The sequence below is a fragment of the Mastomys coucha genome, unplaced genomic scaffold (genome assembly GCF_008632895.1).
Source record: "Mastomys coucha isolate ucsf_1 unplaced genomic scaffold, UCSF_Mcou_1 pScaffold22, whole genome shotgun sequence".
In the NCBI taxonomy this organism is placed as follows: Eukaryota; Metazoa; Chordata; class Mammalia; order Rodentia; family Muridae; genus Mastomys; species Mastomys coucha.
The window spans coordinates 96,212,574-96,228,427 of NW_022196905.1; the positions used below are offsets into that span (position 1 = coordinate 96,212,574).

Below are 15,854 nucleotides of genomic sequence, written 5' to 3' on the forward strand. Positions count from 1 at the left end.
CCCCCCCCCCAGTTGGAAAATGGGTCTTTTAAAAAAAAAATTCTACTTTGTTAGGTCTGATTGAAAACAAAATGGGAGAGTGAGGCACAGGATAGGTGCTGACTGAGGAGCAGCATGGCGGGTGGGCAGCTGGCCCTCGGTTCTGCCCTCACCTAGGAATGTGCAGGTGCGGGCCCTTCCTCCATAGGGCCTTCCTGGGTAGACCCGTTGCTCTGTAATCTGCCTTGCCAAGGTCCCTGCCCCCCTCGTATTCACACAGCGGGCTGTGCTAATTTAGTGCCCTCACCCCCAGCAAGACTTTTTGGATATCAGTATGGTGTTAGCCTGAGTGTGCAAGAGTGTGAAAATCTGTTGCTTCTCCTGGGAGGAGGTAGTTGCCTTTCATTAAAGCCATAGTTAACTTGTAATTATTCAGCGGTAATTACAGAGTGAGAATCAATAAGACATTTGCTGGCTTCCGGGTGGGGGTGCAGGGGAGGTTCGGGAGGGGGGAATCCCCTCATTGAGAAGTCTTCCAGGCTGCTGACATGGCTCAGCAGGATCGCCGAGCAAGCCTGGCAACCCCGAGTTCGATTCCCAGATCACGCGTGATGTAGCAGTCACACCCCCACAGGGCAGACACAGGGTGACCAGAAAGGATGATCAGGGCGGCTAGCATCTACGAAAGCTCGAGTTGTCCACAGCCCAGTGCCTTTCCCCTGCCCTGTGCTTGGTTTAAAAGCAGCCAGCAAAGGCTCCACCCTGCCTGCGGATGATCCTACTGCTTTCCTTTGAAATTTACCTTGCTCCTAATTTCAAAAAGACTAAGAAAATTTCTGGGGGTGGGGTGGGGGGAACCCTATTGCCTAGGGCCTTTCCAGCAAGAACACGTCAGCTACTTCAGGTTTGTAGTGAGTGAGCCAACCAGGTGTGGTTGGCAAGTACCTGTTAGTATACAAAGCCAAAAGGGAACCTGGATGGAGTTCCCAGCCTACCCTGGCCACCTGGAAACTGGGGCTTGGCCCTCTGCTGTGGTGAAAGAGACCACCACAGACTGCATCTAGACTGGGACTCACCAGACAGCAACAGCCACAGGTGTCTCTTCAGCGACAGTGAGTTACAGTCACTGGAAGTTTGTCTCAAGACTGTCCCAGTATTACATATGTTTGCCAATAAAAGTTCGGTATGAATTTCTAATTATTATTTAATGTATTTTAGGAGTGGGTTCCTCTGTGTAGCCCTAGCTGTCCTGGAATGCAGAGATCTCCCTATCTCTGCCTCCTACATGCTGGGATGAATGGCATGCCCTACCACACCTGGGCTTCTAATGAATGAGCCCTTAATTTAATAGGATTCTTTTCTGTGCGAGGCTCTCTAGTTTTAGAGGCTTACCTGCTTGGTGGGCACTCTTGGTTACTTAGGAGTAGTTCTCATTAGTTCAGGCTGAAAAGCCTTAAGAGAATGCCTACACCTGACTGACACTGAGTTAGGGATGTCGATATCTTACACAGGATTACTTTGCTTAAAGAGTGCGATTGATGTGGAAATTAAACCAGGGATTAAACAGCCTGTTAGCTGCAGGGTCCTGACTGGGTAGTTCACAGCCCTGACTGGGAGCTTTCCTACTTCAAGGTCTCCTGTTTCTGAGACAGACAGGGGCTGTTCACAGAGTGGCAGAGCTCTGTATTTTGTGATGGGGAGGTGTGGAGACAGGTTTTCATTGTATAGCCCTGGCTAGCCCATGCTTGCAGCCTTCCCTTTTGTCTTCCAAACTCTTGGCATCAGCAAGGTCTATTTGTTGTTGTTGTTTTGGTTTGGTTTTTTTTTTTTCTCTGCCTTTCTTTGTCTTGTGTGCTTTTAAGATAGGGTCTCTTTGTAGAACTGGCTGTCCTGGAACTCTGTGTCAGAACACTCAGGTCTCAAACTCAAGAGTTAGGCCAGAGTGAATTCAAGGCCAGAGAGCTTTACATAGAGAGTTCCAGGACAGCCAGGGCTGCATATACCTGTCTTGATACCTCTCTACCTCAAAATACAGAGTGCTCCCCTGCTCTGAAGAGGAAAAGCAGGAGAGAGTAGTAAAGGGTACCAGAGAGGCCATCAGACATGAACTAGAACTGGGAAAGTAGATAAAGGTAGATAGGGAGGCAATCGATTTCCTTGGCTGTTTCTATCCTATCCCCCCACCTCTCTCTCTCTCTCTCTCTCTCATATCTCATCTTCCTGTTTCTGCCTCAGTTGTTGGATTACCTATGTGAGCTCCTGGCCCAGCTTGATTTGCATTTCCCGCCTACTTTCCTTCTCCTTTTTTTATTTTGAAGGTGTGTGTGTGTGTGTGTGTGTGTGTGTGTGTGTGTGTGTGTGTGTACAAGCACACACCCACAGGTGCCCACTAAGGCCAGAAAAGGTGTTAGATTCGGAGCTAGGCTTGCAGGTGTGAGCTATGAGCTGCCTGACATGAGTCCTGGGCACGGAACTCAGGTCCTGTGCAAGAGCAGTGTGCACCCTTGCTGCTGAGCCGTTGCTGCAATCCCAGTGCACCTTCTGTAATTACATCCCTGCCGATAGATACTTCTTCCTGGCCCTATTCTTGCCTCCTCCCACACTTGTGTGTGTGTGCACAACCAAACTTGGATACTGATGACCTTTTCTTCTTTTGTGGCCTTTGGAAAAGCTTGTACAATGAAGACAGAAACCTGCTTCGCATCCGAGAGAAGGAAAGACGCAACCAAGAAGCTCACCAAGAGAAAGGGGCGTTTCCTGAGAAGGCTCCGCTGTTCGCAGAGCCCTACAAGGTATTGCCGCGTGTGAGAGAGAGGCAGTCGGGCCTGGTGATAAAAATCATTCCATGCAACTGAGTTCAATCAGGGGTCACAAGTGAGAAAATAACTTATCCCAGAGGTTGTTTTTGAAAACAAAATCTGAAAACTCTTTGAACACTGTTAGTCAGAATTACCAAAGTGTGTGGTTTTCTTTTGTAATGTTAGGCTTCTGTAGTGTGTCCACGGTAGGCTTCTCAGCAGGGGAAGTGGGTTAACATTGCATTCCATAGTAAGTTGAGAGGGTTTTTCCTCACTGGTATTACATAGTTAATAATATTAATAATTTATTAATTATTTAAATTATGTAATATAATTATATCACAATTTTATTATCGCTCTGCTTCGATTTGTTCCCGAAGTATTCGAGTCTGCTGTCTCTTTTTTAGACTGCGAAAGGTGATGAGCTGTCGAGTCGTATCCAGACCATGCTAGGAGACTACGAAGAGATGAAGGAGTTCCTGAGCAGCAAGTCCCACCCCCACCGCCTGGATGGCTCTGAAGACAGGCCGGGGAAGCCCAGACACCCCTTATGTCATGACGGGGGGACTGGCGCTGCATCCAGCTCCTTCCGAACACATGTCTACCACCAGCCTATCCAGGCTTCTGCTCCTGGGTCACTGTCTGTCAGTAACATTAGCCACAGTCCAAAGATGGCACAGCCAAGGATGGGGCCAGTGCCAAATCTCCATGCCAAAATCTATGGTGCGCCCGATGGCCCACGTCTGACTCAAGACCGCTCCAGTCAGGGACATTGTTCCAGAAAGTTTGACCGAAGAGCTGATGGAGACTCAGCTCCCGAGAGGAAGCTCTCACCCTTAATCTCCTCTTTGCCATCCCCCGTACCCCCTCTATCACCTGTACATTCCAGGCTGCAGGGAACCAGCAAGGCTCACAGCAGTGGTGTTAGCAATAAAAGCTGCTGTGTGGGCAAGTCTTCAAAGGACCTGGTGGTGAAGGCCCAAGATAAAGAGACTCCTCATGACAGTTTGGTGGCAGTTACCAGCCTTGGAGCAGCCCCTCCTCAGCCATCTTGCCAGACATTTCCACCCCCTCCTCTCCCCTCCAAGAGTGTTGCAATGCAGCAGAAGCCCACAGCATATGTCCGTCCCATGGATGGTCAGGATCAGGCTCCTAGTGAGTCTCCTGAACTGAAACCACCACTGGAGGACTATGGGCAGCAAAGCTTTGAGAAACCAGACCTTAAAGTGCCTGCCAAAGCCAAGCTCGCCAGACTAAGGATGCCCTCGCAGCCAGTAGAGGTAAATGGGATTTCTTGAGGGCTTTTTTCTCTTCTCCTTTTTAATGTACTTGGTTGTTTTGTATGTATGCCACGACCTGTATGCCTGTCCAGAAAGGACATCGATCCTCTAAAATCAGGCTTACACATTGTTTTAACTGTGTAGGTGCTGAGAATTGAGCCCAACTTCTGGAAAAGCAGCCAGTTTTCACTGTGCCAGCTCTCCAGGCCCTAATCTTTGTTTTTGTTTTTTTTATGACAGTATCTCTCTGTGTAGCCTTGACTGTCCTGGAACTTACTCTGTACACCAGGCTAGCCTCGAACTCACAGAGACCTACCTGCCTCTGCCTTCGAGTGCTGGGATTAAAGGCATGTGCCACTACTGGCCAGCCTTAATCTTAACTTTTGGCTTCCCTAATCTTAACTTTTAGGGAAATCACTACCATTTTCAAATTTCAGTGATAGTACGTGACCTCAATTCTTACCACAAACAAGACTGCCATTTTAGAAGAATTATTTTTTCTTGATCTAAAAAAGTATAATATACAAATAAAATTACAGACTGAGCAGGAATTTGCACACATACATACCCACAGGGATTAAAAAAATAGGCAGTGCACACACATGAACATGTATGCATTCATTAACACACATACACCACTTCACACACACACAGGAGAGGGTACTAGTTCATTGGAAGTGATGTTTGTTGGTGGGTAGGGGTTCTCTCACCATATTGTCCCGTGTAGATAGTAATTCTCCTGAGTCGCCCCACCTTGGACTTCCAGTTAGCTGGGCCTGAATTTAGACTCAGATGAAGTGAATCATGCTTACCTGTCTCTGTGGAAGGTGTTTCTGTTGCATAGACGTTCTAATTTGCCTGTATATCACTCAAAGGTTTCCAGATTACAGTTTTATGTAATGTCTGAAAATAACATTTCATTTTATAGGTGTCTGTGTTTGTAGGTGGGATATATGCACACCTGTGTGCACACGTGTGGAGTAGGGTTGGGGTGGGGATGTGTGTGTAGGGCTGCAGATGCCTGTATGCATGTGTGGAAGCCTGAGGTTGACACCCCATGCCTTCCTCAATTCTGTCCACCTGATCACTGAGCCCCGCCCTCACCATTGCCACCAAGCTGCTTCCGTGACCTCATCTAGCAAACTGGAATGTGTTTGGATTCCCTGGGGGCAGCTTTGCCCTCCCATCATGTCCTGGCTTCCAGGGATCCAGACTCTGCTCCTATAAGTACTAACGCTGCTAACTTGTCTTTCTAAATCTCCTTTTGTAACACTTGAAAAGGGGGAGAGGAGGAATCCAGGCACCGTGGGCTTACGTGTCCAGTCCCAGCATTTACCGGGCAGAGGCAGAGCCCCAGGCATGCCAGGGCTACTACACAGAGAGCTCCTGTTGATTTTTCTTCTTTAAAAGAAGGGACTGTGGGCCCTTAGCTGGAAGATCCAAGTGGTTCCTCAGGACTAGGAAGAAGAGAAGCCTGCTCCTTTTAGGCACTGTCTGCTTTGGTTTTGAATAAACACATTGGCTTCTTTACTCAGTTCTCAAACAATGAATGCATTTGAGAACTTTCAGAAAATAGCATTTGCTTGTGGTCTGAGGGAGAGCCAATTAGAAGACAGAACTGACCCACGGTGGCAGAGCTTGCTGGACCTGTGATTTCAGCCTGTGGAGATTTCTGCACACTTTGTTGTGTTTTGGGGCAGAACGGAGCGGGGCTCAGATCTCAGGCTCATTTTGACATACCACTTTAGACTCTTCTCTTTACTAATGATTTTACGTTCATCAGGATCACTGGCTGGACCTGGTTCTCTTCTTTCACCATGTAGAATGGAAGTCTGGTTAGTCTGTCAGGCTTGGTAGCAGGCCCCTCTACCCACTGACCTAACTCATTGGCTCTTAACCTTTTCTTAAGACTGAGTTCGAATCCCAAATCTAACTAGTCCAGATGCAACATCTAAGCACTTGCATGAAAACTTCTTAGGTCTTCATAGATAGGTAAAGTGACCACACAGCATGGTTAAAATCTTTGTTCAAGGTCTCATAGAGATTCAAGAGATTATCCAACATAAGCCTGTTCTCTTAGTATTATTCTCTTGTAAATTCCTCAGGGATCAGGTGATGAATCTCGGCAGTCCAGTCTGTTTGTGCCTGCTCATTTCCTGGATGCTCTACCCCATCTTCCAGAGCAATATCCAAAGTGCTTTAATTTTTTTTTTTTAAAGATTTATTTATTTATTATATGTAAGTACACTGTAGCTGTCTTCAGACATCCCACAAGAGGGCATCAGATCTCATTACAGATGGTGGATGGTTGTGAGCCACCATATGGTTGCTGGGATTTGAACTCAGGACCTTTAGAAGAGCAGTCTGTGCTCTTAACCGCTGAGCCACCTCTCCATCCCCCTGATATTCAACTCTTGAAAGAAAGAGCAGAGGCCTGGTGTTATGGTTCGCACCTTTGATCCCAGCATCAAGGTAGAGAGGCTGCACATCAGTGAGCCAGTACTACCTAGTAAGACGAGACTTTTTCATCTAGAAGCAACATAATGAAGGTGCTGTATTCAGTGATGAGAACTCTGGGTGAGGCTACACATGGGTCTGGATTCCCACACCCAGGAGGCCCAGCAAACCCGTCCAGAAGGATCCTTTAGTGTCTGTAGGCTTCTCAGAGCAACAGGGTAGAGGTGTCAAGACTTCTGGTGTGGGATCTGTGAGGTGAATTGAATTAGCATACACAAAGCATCAGGAGCCACCACCACTAAGCACACATGCCAAAGGATGACGTTATCCTATTTAGGACAGTATTTTTCAGAGCAACTACTTATTCCATTTCCTATGCCATGTTGCGAAAACTTCACTGTCCTGTCCACAGGCTCTTGGATTCATTTATTGTCTCTGTTTGGGTTTTCAGTACACTCTGATTGAGAAGCTGAAATATAGAATATAAAGCTGTGAGTCCTTCTGTTACTATAAAGAAATTGTTCATGACAGGACAGAACTTTTTAGTGAATAAGTTAAAAAAAAAATGGTAAGAAGAATGTCCAGATTAACTAATAGAAAAGTTATTCTCTTCAAAAGCTCGCAAGTTCACAAGCATGAAAAAAATGTTGGGAATGACTTAAGGAATTGAAAGTGTAGCAGGATTCTGAAAAGCAACACTTCTAAAGTGCCGGCCAACACAAGTGCTGGCCAGAGCTGGATAGAGTACCTCAAATGCAGAATCTACTCACAACCTCCCAACACACCAGTACACATTAATATATACCAGTACACACTGGAACACGCTAGAACACACTAGAACACACTAGGGCACACTACCACACTCTAGCAGACACTAGAATACACTAGTATACATTAGTAAACACTAGAACACTGTAAACATGTATTAAAGTATCATACTTTCTCACAAATAACATGCAATTGCTTCATGTTAGTCAAACATTTTTTAAGTATTTAAGGGTTTACTGACTAGTGAATATTGATATATACTGCAGGTTCTTTTGAATTACCACAGAATATCCTGTACGTGTGGATAATTAGGGAAATCCCATGCTTGAGGCACAGCCAGCACAGCCATCCCAGAATGCTCTTTCTTGATCCACACATTGACTCTGAAGCTTCAGATACTTGACCACTGTGAGTTCTTAGAATTCTGTTAATTATAAAGTAGAATTCAAAAGTACCGTAATGTATCTGAAGGAGAGAGCTAGAGATATGACCTCTAATTACTTAAATACTAAGGCTTCCTAGATTAGAACATTAAACTCAAAATCCTTCTGCCGAAGGAGTTAAGGAGATTAGACTGAGCTTGACAAATTACCATGGGGCTAAAGGGGGAAGTGTAGGCTGAAAGTAGGCCATGCTCGCTCAGATAGGAGATGAAGTTCAGGAGAAAAAGTCTTGTTTGTTTGTAGCCTGAACCTTATGGGGGAGGGGAGGATCGTACTTTGTCAGTCTAATGATTTCAACAGCTAAAAATATCAATATCTGTGTAAAAATAGCTGGTTATGGAGTTCTTGAGGGAGTCTGAGCTAACAGCAGATTTAATAACTTGTTTTTTTTTTTTTTTTTTTTTTTGGTCAAACTATGTATCTCTTGGCAACCAGGAGACAGAAATGCAAGTTCAAAAACTAAGTTTGCATTGAGGTACACAACCCTTTCCTAAGAAGAATTCTGCTTAAAATATCTTCATTAATCGTCCTGCCCAAAGAGTCCAAACCAAAACCATTAATTCAGCCGTCATATCTGGCTTTCTGTTTCCGTAGACTAAATGACACACACAATGACACAGAAACAACATAGGGAAGAGTTAAAAAGTTTGGAAGAGCAGCCAGGCAGGGGAGACTCCCATGCTGGGTGAGCCACTGCTCTAGGGACCAGAGTGGGAGGTGGCATGGGGTGTGTGTGTGTGTGTGTGTGTGTGTGTGTGTGTGTGCGCGCGCACACAGCTAGGAGGAGCAGGAATTTCTTATCCTGGTACCAAATGTACTCTGGCAGTTTTGAGAAGGAACAGAAAGTGAAAAAAACAATTCCAGCTAACACCAGCCCAGCAGACTGTCTGTCCAGGCCCAGGGTTGAGCTCCCTTCCTGAGCTGCTGCAGGCAGCTCTGCTCTTTGCACTACCTCATTTCCAGCAATTTTTGAGCTTGAAAATATATATATATATATATATATATTTTAACATTACTTAATGTTCTGTCAGAACTTAAAATGTGTTTCAGAACCTTGCCCAGCTCCAAAACCTACAGGTGAAAGACTGGTTTTTCATCAAAGCAGGGTACTTGTGGGGAATGGAAGGTCTCATTTTCTACCTGAATTCCCTACCTTGTAAATACTGGCCTTTAAAACAAAGTCCCAGAAAACACACCATCAAACAAAACAGCTCGTGGCCCAGGGCTGTCTTAACAGCTTCTGCTCAAAATGTCTGTGGGTCATTTGTCACTATTTTTAAGCTTCTATATTTAGATGTGCAGGTCCGTCAGGGACTTCGCCAGCCTCTCTGGAGGTTGAGGGCACTCATTTCTGGTTCTTCACTGAGCATAGTTTGCAAGTGTTTACCCAACACCCATAATCTAAAGAGAGGTACTCCCTGATTAACTCCTTCTGATTCTGAATTCTGACTCATGTGGGTCACCCCAAGCCCTTCATCTGCCTGATCCCCAGTACCGTTGTCCCCCTCACTGGCACAACCACACAATGACAGTGCCAGGCAGTTGGCATGGCAGCTGCCGCTGGCATAGGGACTCTGGCAGGGCTCAGAGGAAACTGTCACATTACAGTGACACTGACCAAGGAAGACAAGTTTACATTTAGTCAGCTGTTAACAGCAGAGCTTCTGTGCCTGGAGCCCTGATCTCCAGTCACCAGGCCTCACCTCAAAAGCCTGCCCCTCAGGAGGTGTGCCAGGCGCCTGGCACACAGTCCTGTGTCTCAAATACACGTTCAATGGCAAAGACTTCAAGATTTGGGAGATCTCTCCACTCTCCTATCCACTTTCCTCCCCCAAGGAACTCACAAGTTGGAGGGAAAGACCTGACACCCTAAAGTTACCCTCTAACCACACCCCTCAGATAAATAAATGTAAAAATATAAGAAAAAGGAGGAGGTGGAATTTGGAGTGGTATTAGAAAGAGGAATTGTTTTTTTTTTTTTTTTTTTTTTTTTTTTTTTTTTTTTTTTTTTTTTTTAGATTTATTTATTTATTATATGTAAGTACACTGTAGCTGACTTCAGACACACGAGAAGAGGGCATCAGATCTCATTACGGATGGTTGTAAGCCACCATGTGGTTGCTGGGATTTGAACTCAGGACCTTCGGAAGAGCTGTCAGTGCTCTTAACCTCTGAGCCATCTCTCCAGCCCAGAAAGAGGAATTTGTAATGCTGGGGGGTAAGGCAGAGAGGCTGATCATGATACTTAAATGTTTTTGAAGCAGATTTTAGAAAGTTCGGTGAGATGAGATCAATGAAACTATGACTTTAGTTGGGTCAAAGTTTACTTTTTTTTTTTACCCTCTGCAAAATTTACTTTTTATTTTAAAAAAGTTCAGTGCTTAGGGTTGAACCTAGGGGCCTTATACACACTAGGTCACAGAACCTGCCCCCTGTTTGATGTTTCTTTTTTTGTTATTGTTGTTTTGAGATAGGATTTGTCTGTGCAGCACCAGCTGACCTGGAGCTTACTCTGTAGACCAGCCTGACCTAGAACTAGACCTTTCTGCTTCTGTCTCCTGAGTCCTGGGATTAAAGGTGTATACTATCACTACCTGGCACTCAGTTTGGAAAAAAAAAAAGTGTTTTATTTTTATGTGTATGGTTGTTTTGCTTGCATGTGTGTCTATGCATCGTAAGTGTGCTTGGTGCCTTTGAAGGCCAGAAGAGAGTGTCTCCTGCAACTGGAGTCATAGACATTTGTAAACTTCCCTTGGAAGAGCAGCTGGTGCCCTTAACTGCTCATCCAACTCTCCAGTCCCTCCCTCCATTTGATTTTTAGATAATTAAAGGTAATTAAAAAGCCCAGAGAAAGAGACCATTTCCTTGGGCATTGCTGTAGACGCTAGTTTTCAGTTGTGTATGTTACACATGTAGTCTCTGAAACCCCTGCATAGAAGATCTCCGGTTAGAAACCAGACCAGACCAGACCAGACCAACCAATCAACAGGGGGAAAAAAAGATCTGTCTCCTGAAGTTTCAGGGTCCCTGTCTTAGCTGCCTGCATTCCCCTCAGACCCCTTGGCACGGCAAACTCTCCTGGAGAATGACATCCACTTGGCGTGTGTTTCTGGAGTAAATAGCTCACCTTATAAAGACAAGCAAGCAATCTTATTTACGAAGCACTTGCTCATTTGTCTCTCGCCCTGTTGTCACAGCCACCTATGACATGAATGGGCATGAATCACGTTTTACATGTTGCAGATTGAGTCTCTAAGGTGTTTAAGAAGTCCAGCCCTGTGTCCCCAAGTACACTGTCACAAAGCTTGTCTATGGAGTGGTGACAATTTGTGCAACTTACGTTTATAGCTCCCCGATTTTCTCTGCAGCCCGGCCTGTTGGCACCTCATGTATTGCAATTAGGGCGGTGGATGCTTCTAAATATGGGAGATTAAAACTCAGTTCAGGTTCTGAGTGAGTGCTGTATGCACAGGGCTCAGCTTCTCCCTTTCAGAGCTGGAAGCCATGCAGATGAAGTTCCTGTTCTCACCTAGTTACCTGCACCTGCATGGCCATTTGCTTTTCTTCTGTTGCGCTCCCCTACACCCAAGCCCATTCTCCCTCTTGCCACTTGAAGCTCCCCCTCCCGCCAGCACCACGGTCAGACTACTGAACGACTTTCAGCTCCTGAGCACAGCTAGCCATTTTATTCCTTTACTCTTGCCCCCTCCACAGCAGATGCTGTCTGCAGACACACACTCTGTGCCTGGGTCTTCTCTCAGCCTCTTGGGCCTCTGCCATTTGGGTTGTGTCACCGGATGACCCAGGAAAGCATGCCAAGTCATGTCATGCTTGATGTCTCTGAACATGGGACACACCATGTCCCCTCCTCCTTGGTGGCTGGCTTTTACTTGCCTCTTTAGACAGGCTCCATCTCTGTTGGAAGTGTGTTTTCCTGTTCCTTCCCAGGGCTTCTCCTCCCTCCATGTGTCAGGAGGCGTCAGCACCTAGCAGTAGCGAATGACCGGGACGACACTTTCTAAACATGTAAGACCTTGGTGATGCTCCCTCCCGTCCCCTGTCCTGGGGCTTTTGTAGAAGGTTGTATGGTGCCAGGCAGTGGTGGCACACACCTTTAATCCCAGCACTTGGGAGACAGAGGCAGGAGGATTTCTGAGTTTGAGGCCAGCCTGGTCTACAGAGTGAGTTCCAGGACAGCCAGGGCTACACAGAGAAACCCTGCCTCGAAAAACCTAAAAAAAAGGTTGTGTGGTTATTTCACTGTGTCTCCTTGTCCTTGTACCCATCCCAGATATTGGCATTGGTCTCTTGCTTTCTTCTTGTGCACCAGGATCACCTTGTCTTTGTGACCAGCTTGTCTGGCAGCTTAGTCTCCTGAATATTACCTGATGAACCACCATGGAAAACCTCCCATCTCTCTCCCCTTCCCTGCTCTATCTGCACCTGATGTCTTTTTTTTTTTTTTTTTTTTTTTTTTTTGAGACATGTCAGTTTGTTTGTGTTTGAGCACATGTGGGCTCTTGGTGAAAACTGCACTTTCTGCCGTACTGCACTCACCATTACAATTTCCACTTTTTTTTTTTGAAAGTATAACAAATCCCTTTACTTGGTTTATGTCTAAGTCAATTGGTTACTACTCACAACTCAAATAACTATTTACTTTCTCTACTTAGATGACAAAATACAGTTAAATGTATTTTATCAACAGAAATTATATAACTTTTGCTATAAGGTAAACAAATTAAGGGAAAATATTAATGAATAGATAGGCCCTTGGTTCTGTGAAGATTTCCTGACCTAATGTGCTTTTGATCTGGAGTCTGAATGATAATTCCCCTAACATGCTTGACTCGCTGAAGGGACGATCATGTGACGTGAAATGATATTCTCTATTTAGGACATTTGTCTGGGGACCTGTCACTAAACTCATTTTTAGAAATGAATTTGAAAGAAGGATTTATTAATTTTAAAGTGTTGTGCATTTGGGTTCTGCCTGCATTTTTTTCTCATATGCATACTGCATGTGTGCAGTGTTCACGAAGTCTAGAAGAAGACGTTCAATTTCCTGGAATTAGTTTTCAGGCGGTTGTGAACTTCCTCCATGTGGGTGCTGGGATTTGAACCTGGGTCCTTGGCATGAGTAGCCAGTGCTAGTGACCACTGAGCCATAGCTGCAGCCCCATGCTTTAAAAAAAAAAAAAAGAATTCCTTACATTTTCAACATTGGTCTTTAAGTCTTTTAAGAACCTATATGTGAGGTGGTTTTTTTTTTTGGTGGGATTTTTGTGAGGAGGAGGAGGATGATTCTGTTTATGTATAGAGAAATAGGGTTTCTCTACTTAGCAGTGGCTGTTCAAGAACTCAATATGTAGGACAGACTGGCCTCAGACTCATAGAGATCACCTGCTTCTGTGTTTCAAGTGCTGGGATTAGAAGCCTGTGCCATCATGCCCAACTTTTTTTTTTTTTTTTTTAATGGCACTTCATGAAACTGTTAATGTAGACAAGGATTCAGTTTTAAGTGTTTTGCATGGAATAGATCCCTTTTCCTGGGAATAAGCCAACCATACCAAGTGGAACATTTACTCATCTTCTCCAGCCACAAAGGTATCCTAGTAACGTGGGAATTGTTGACCCTGAACATGCTTTCCTGCAACCTGGGCTTAATTTTCTAGTAAGACGAATGATCTCACCTTAAAGGTGATGTAGGAGTCAGATCCTTTATCTCTGTTACGTTCACTCGACTTTCTGGTAAGTCAGTTGCTAAGGGGACACACTTGTGCATTGTTCTGAATTTCATTGTGACAGGTACGTTACATGTCACCTGTAGTTCCCAGACTCATCACATACAGACTGATGGCACTCTGACTTGGTTCATGTTTCTGGTGATCTGTCAGGTGGTATGTGCCAACCTACCAAAGTCACATAGACGGTGGCAGAGACCAAAGTAGTAATTCAGCAAGTTTGCCCTCTGCTATGTCTCCTTGGCCAAGGGCCTTTCAGAAATACTTTGAGCAAAATGAGGAATGTGCTGTATAAAAATTGTGTCTCTGGTTAGTTAATAAGAGATTCTTCAACATGAATATATTTATCTTCTAGTCTCTTTCCAAATTGCTCATCTGTAAGAGAAGGAGGGATTAGAGCCAACATTATTATTAGGCATAATAATGGAGACACTGCTCCATTAAGGAACACTCTGTAGAGCAGTGTACTTAGTTGCTAACATCCAATCAGTAGTATAATCCACTGTGAAATCTTGATTTTACTGTTTTCACTAAACATTGAAAACACTGAATTCTCAACACAGCAGTAATTGGCTTTTTTTTTTAATTATTTATTTATTTTTATGCATGTGAGTATACTGTAGCTGTCTTCAGACACTCCAGAAGAGGGCATCAGATCCCATTACAGATGGTTATGAGCCACCATGTGGTTCCTGTGAATTGAACTCAGGACTCTGGAAGAGCAGTCAGTGCTCTTAACTACTGAGCCATCTCTCCTATGTCAGCAATTGTCTCTTTTTTTTTTTTTTGGAAAGATTTATTTATTTATTTTTTATGTGTATGAATACACTGTAGCTGTACAAATGGCCATGAGCCATCATGTGGCTGTTGGGAATTTAAGTCTCTCCGGCCCCGCTCGCTCTGGCATAATTCATGGTAGCTGTCTTCAGATGCACCAAAAGAGGGCGTCAGATCTCATTATGGGTGGTTGTGAGCCACCATGTGGTTGCTGGGATCCGAACTTAGGACCTTCAGAAGAGCAGTCAGTGCTCTTACCCACTGAGCCATCTCACCAGCCCAGCGATTGACTTTTAAGAGTATACTCTCTTCATCTTTTGGAAAACACCAAATGACAGATGACTCAGGTGGAGCAGCAGGGTCCGCAGTGGTCTCAGGGGCTGTGGCTGTGGCTGAGGGACTTGTGGAAGTAAAGCCAAAGACAAGGAGTTGGATTCCTGTCACCAGACTGGCCCACCTGCTCAAGACATGTAGGCCATGTTCTCACTGCCCATTAAGGAGTCTGAGATTGTTAACTTTGTCCCTAACTTTGTCCTGGGCTAGTTCCTAGAGGATGGGGGTTCTAAAACCCATGCCATTGCAGAAGCAGGCTCAGGCTTGCCAGAAGTTGAGGTCATGTTGGTCTTGGTATTGAATGCTTCAAGGAGGTGGCCACTGTCACCTGACAGCCTATCATCTTGGCCAAGCTTTCTATCACCCCCTATGCATGTAGAGACACTACTGGGGCAACAAGATTGGCAAGCCCCACATTGTTCCATGCAAGGTGACAGGCTACTGTGGTTCTGTGTTGGTGCCAAATGAGCTGAGCATCTATCTTGTGATAACTATTTCAAGTTCATGTCTGGCTATGCCAGTAGGCTTGTCCTGTAGCTTGATGGTTGCATAGGCCTCAAAGGAGATTGGAGATGGCAGCCTCAACATATTCAGCAATGAAGACCATCCCAGATTTCTTCCAGGATACTGCAGTTACTACAGGAGAACAAAGTTATAGATGATTTGCAAAACGGGGTGTTTAGCGTATGTTTTATTTCCTTTGCTTATAATATTAGTTCCTTATTTATTAATTAGCATTGATCATAGCTTTTGTCCTAAAGCAGCTGTTCTCAACTTTTGGGGCTGGGGGTTGCATACAAGATATTTACATCATGATTCATAATAGTAGCGAAATTACAGTTACACGGTACCAACAAAATAGTTTTGTGATTGGAGGTCACCACACCATGAGGAACTGTATCAAAGAGGAGCATTAGGAAGGCTGAGAACCGCTGTCCTAGAGAGTAAGGCTGAGAACCGCTGTCCTAAAGAGTAGGAATTCTGTCAGAAACCTCAGAATAGAGAGAATTTCAGTAACACTATAATAGCTGGGTAACGAACATCCTCCTGTTTGCTCTCTAGTGTCCTTGCCCTGTAGACCATAGGAGGCACAGAGCTGCCCGTCTTTATGGCTTAAAACTGTATATTCTCAACAATTGAGGCTAAGGTGGGTGGCTATGAGTCTGTGGCCAGTATGTGCTACAGAGTGAAAACTGGTCCCAACAGCTGGCAGGAGGGGCCCTTGCTGCCTGCTGCCCCTCCCCACCTCAACCCTGCAGCTCCTTGGCAGGAGGG

General features: G+C 45.0%; 1 protein-coding gene across 2 annotated transcripts in view; it reads left to right on the top strand.

The window, feature by feature from the left end:
* The window catches only part of Aff1 (AF4/FMR2 family member 1), a 108,202-nt gene that overhangs the window by 29,830 nt on the left and 62,518 nt on the right, over positions 1 to 15,854 (top strand). For both annotated transcript variants that reach the window (XM_031337034.1, XM_031337035.1), the window contains exons 2-3: positions 2,651 to 2,771; positions 3,185 to 4,057. In XM_031337034.1, coding sequence (XP_031192894.1) covers positions 2,651 to 2,771; positions 3,185 to 4,057 — 994 coding nt within the window. The remainder of the gene's footprint in view (positions 1 to 2,650; positions 2,772 to 3,184; positions 4,058 to 15,854) is intronic.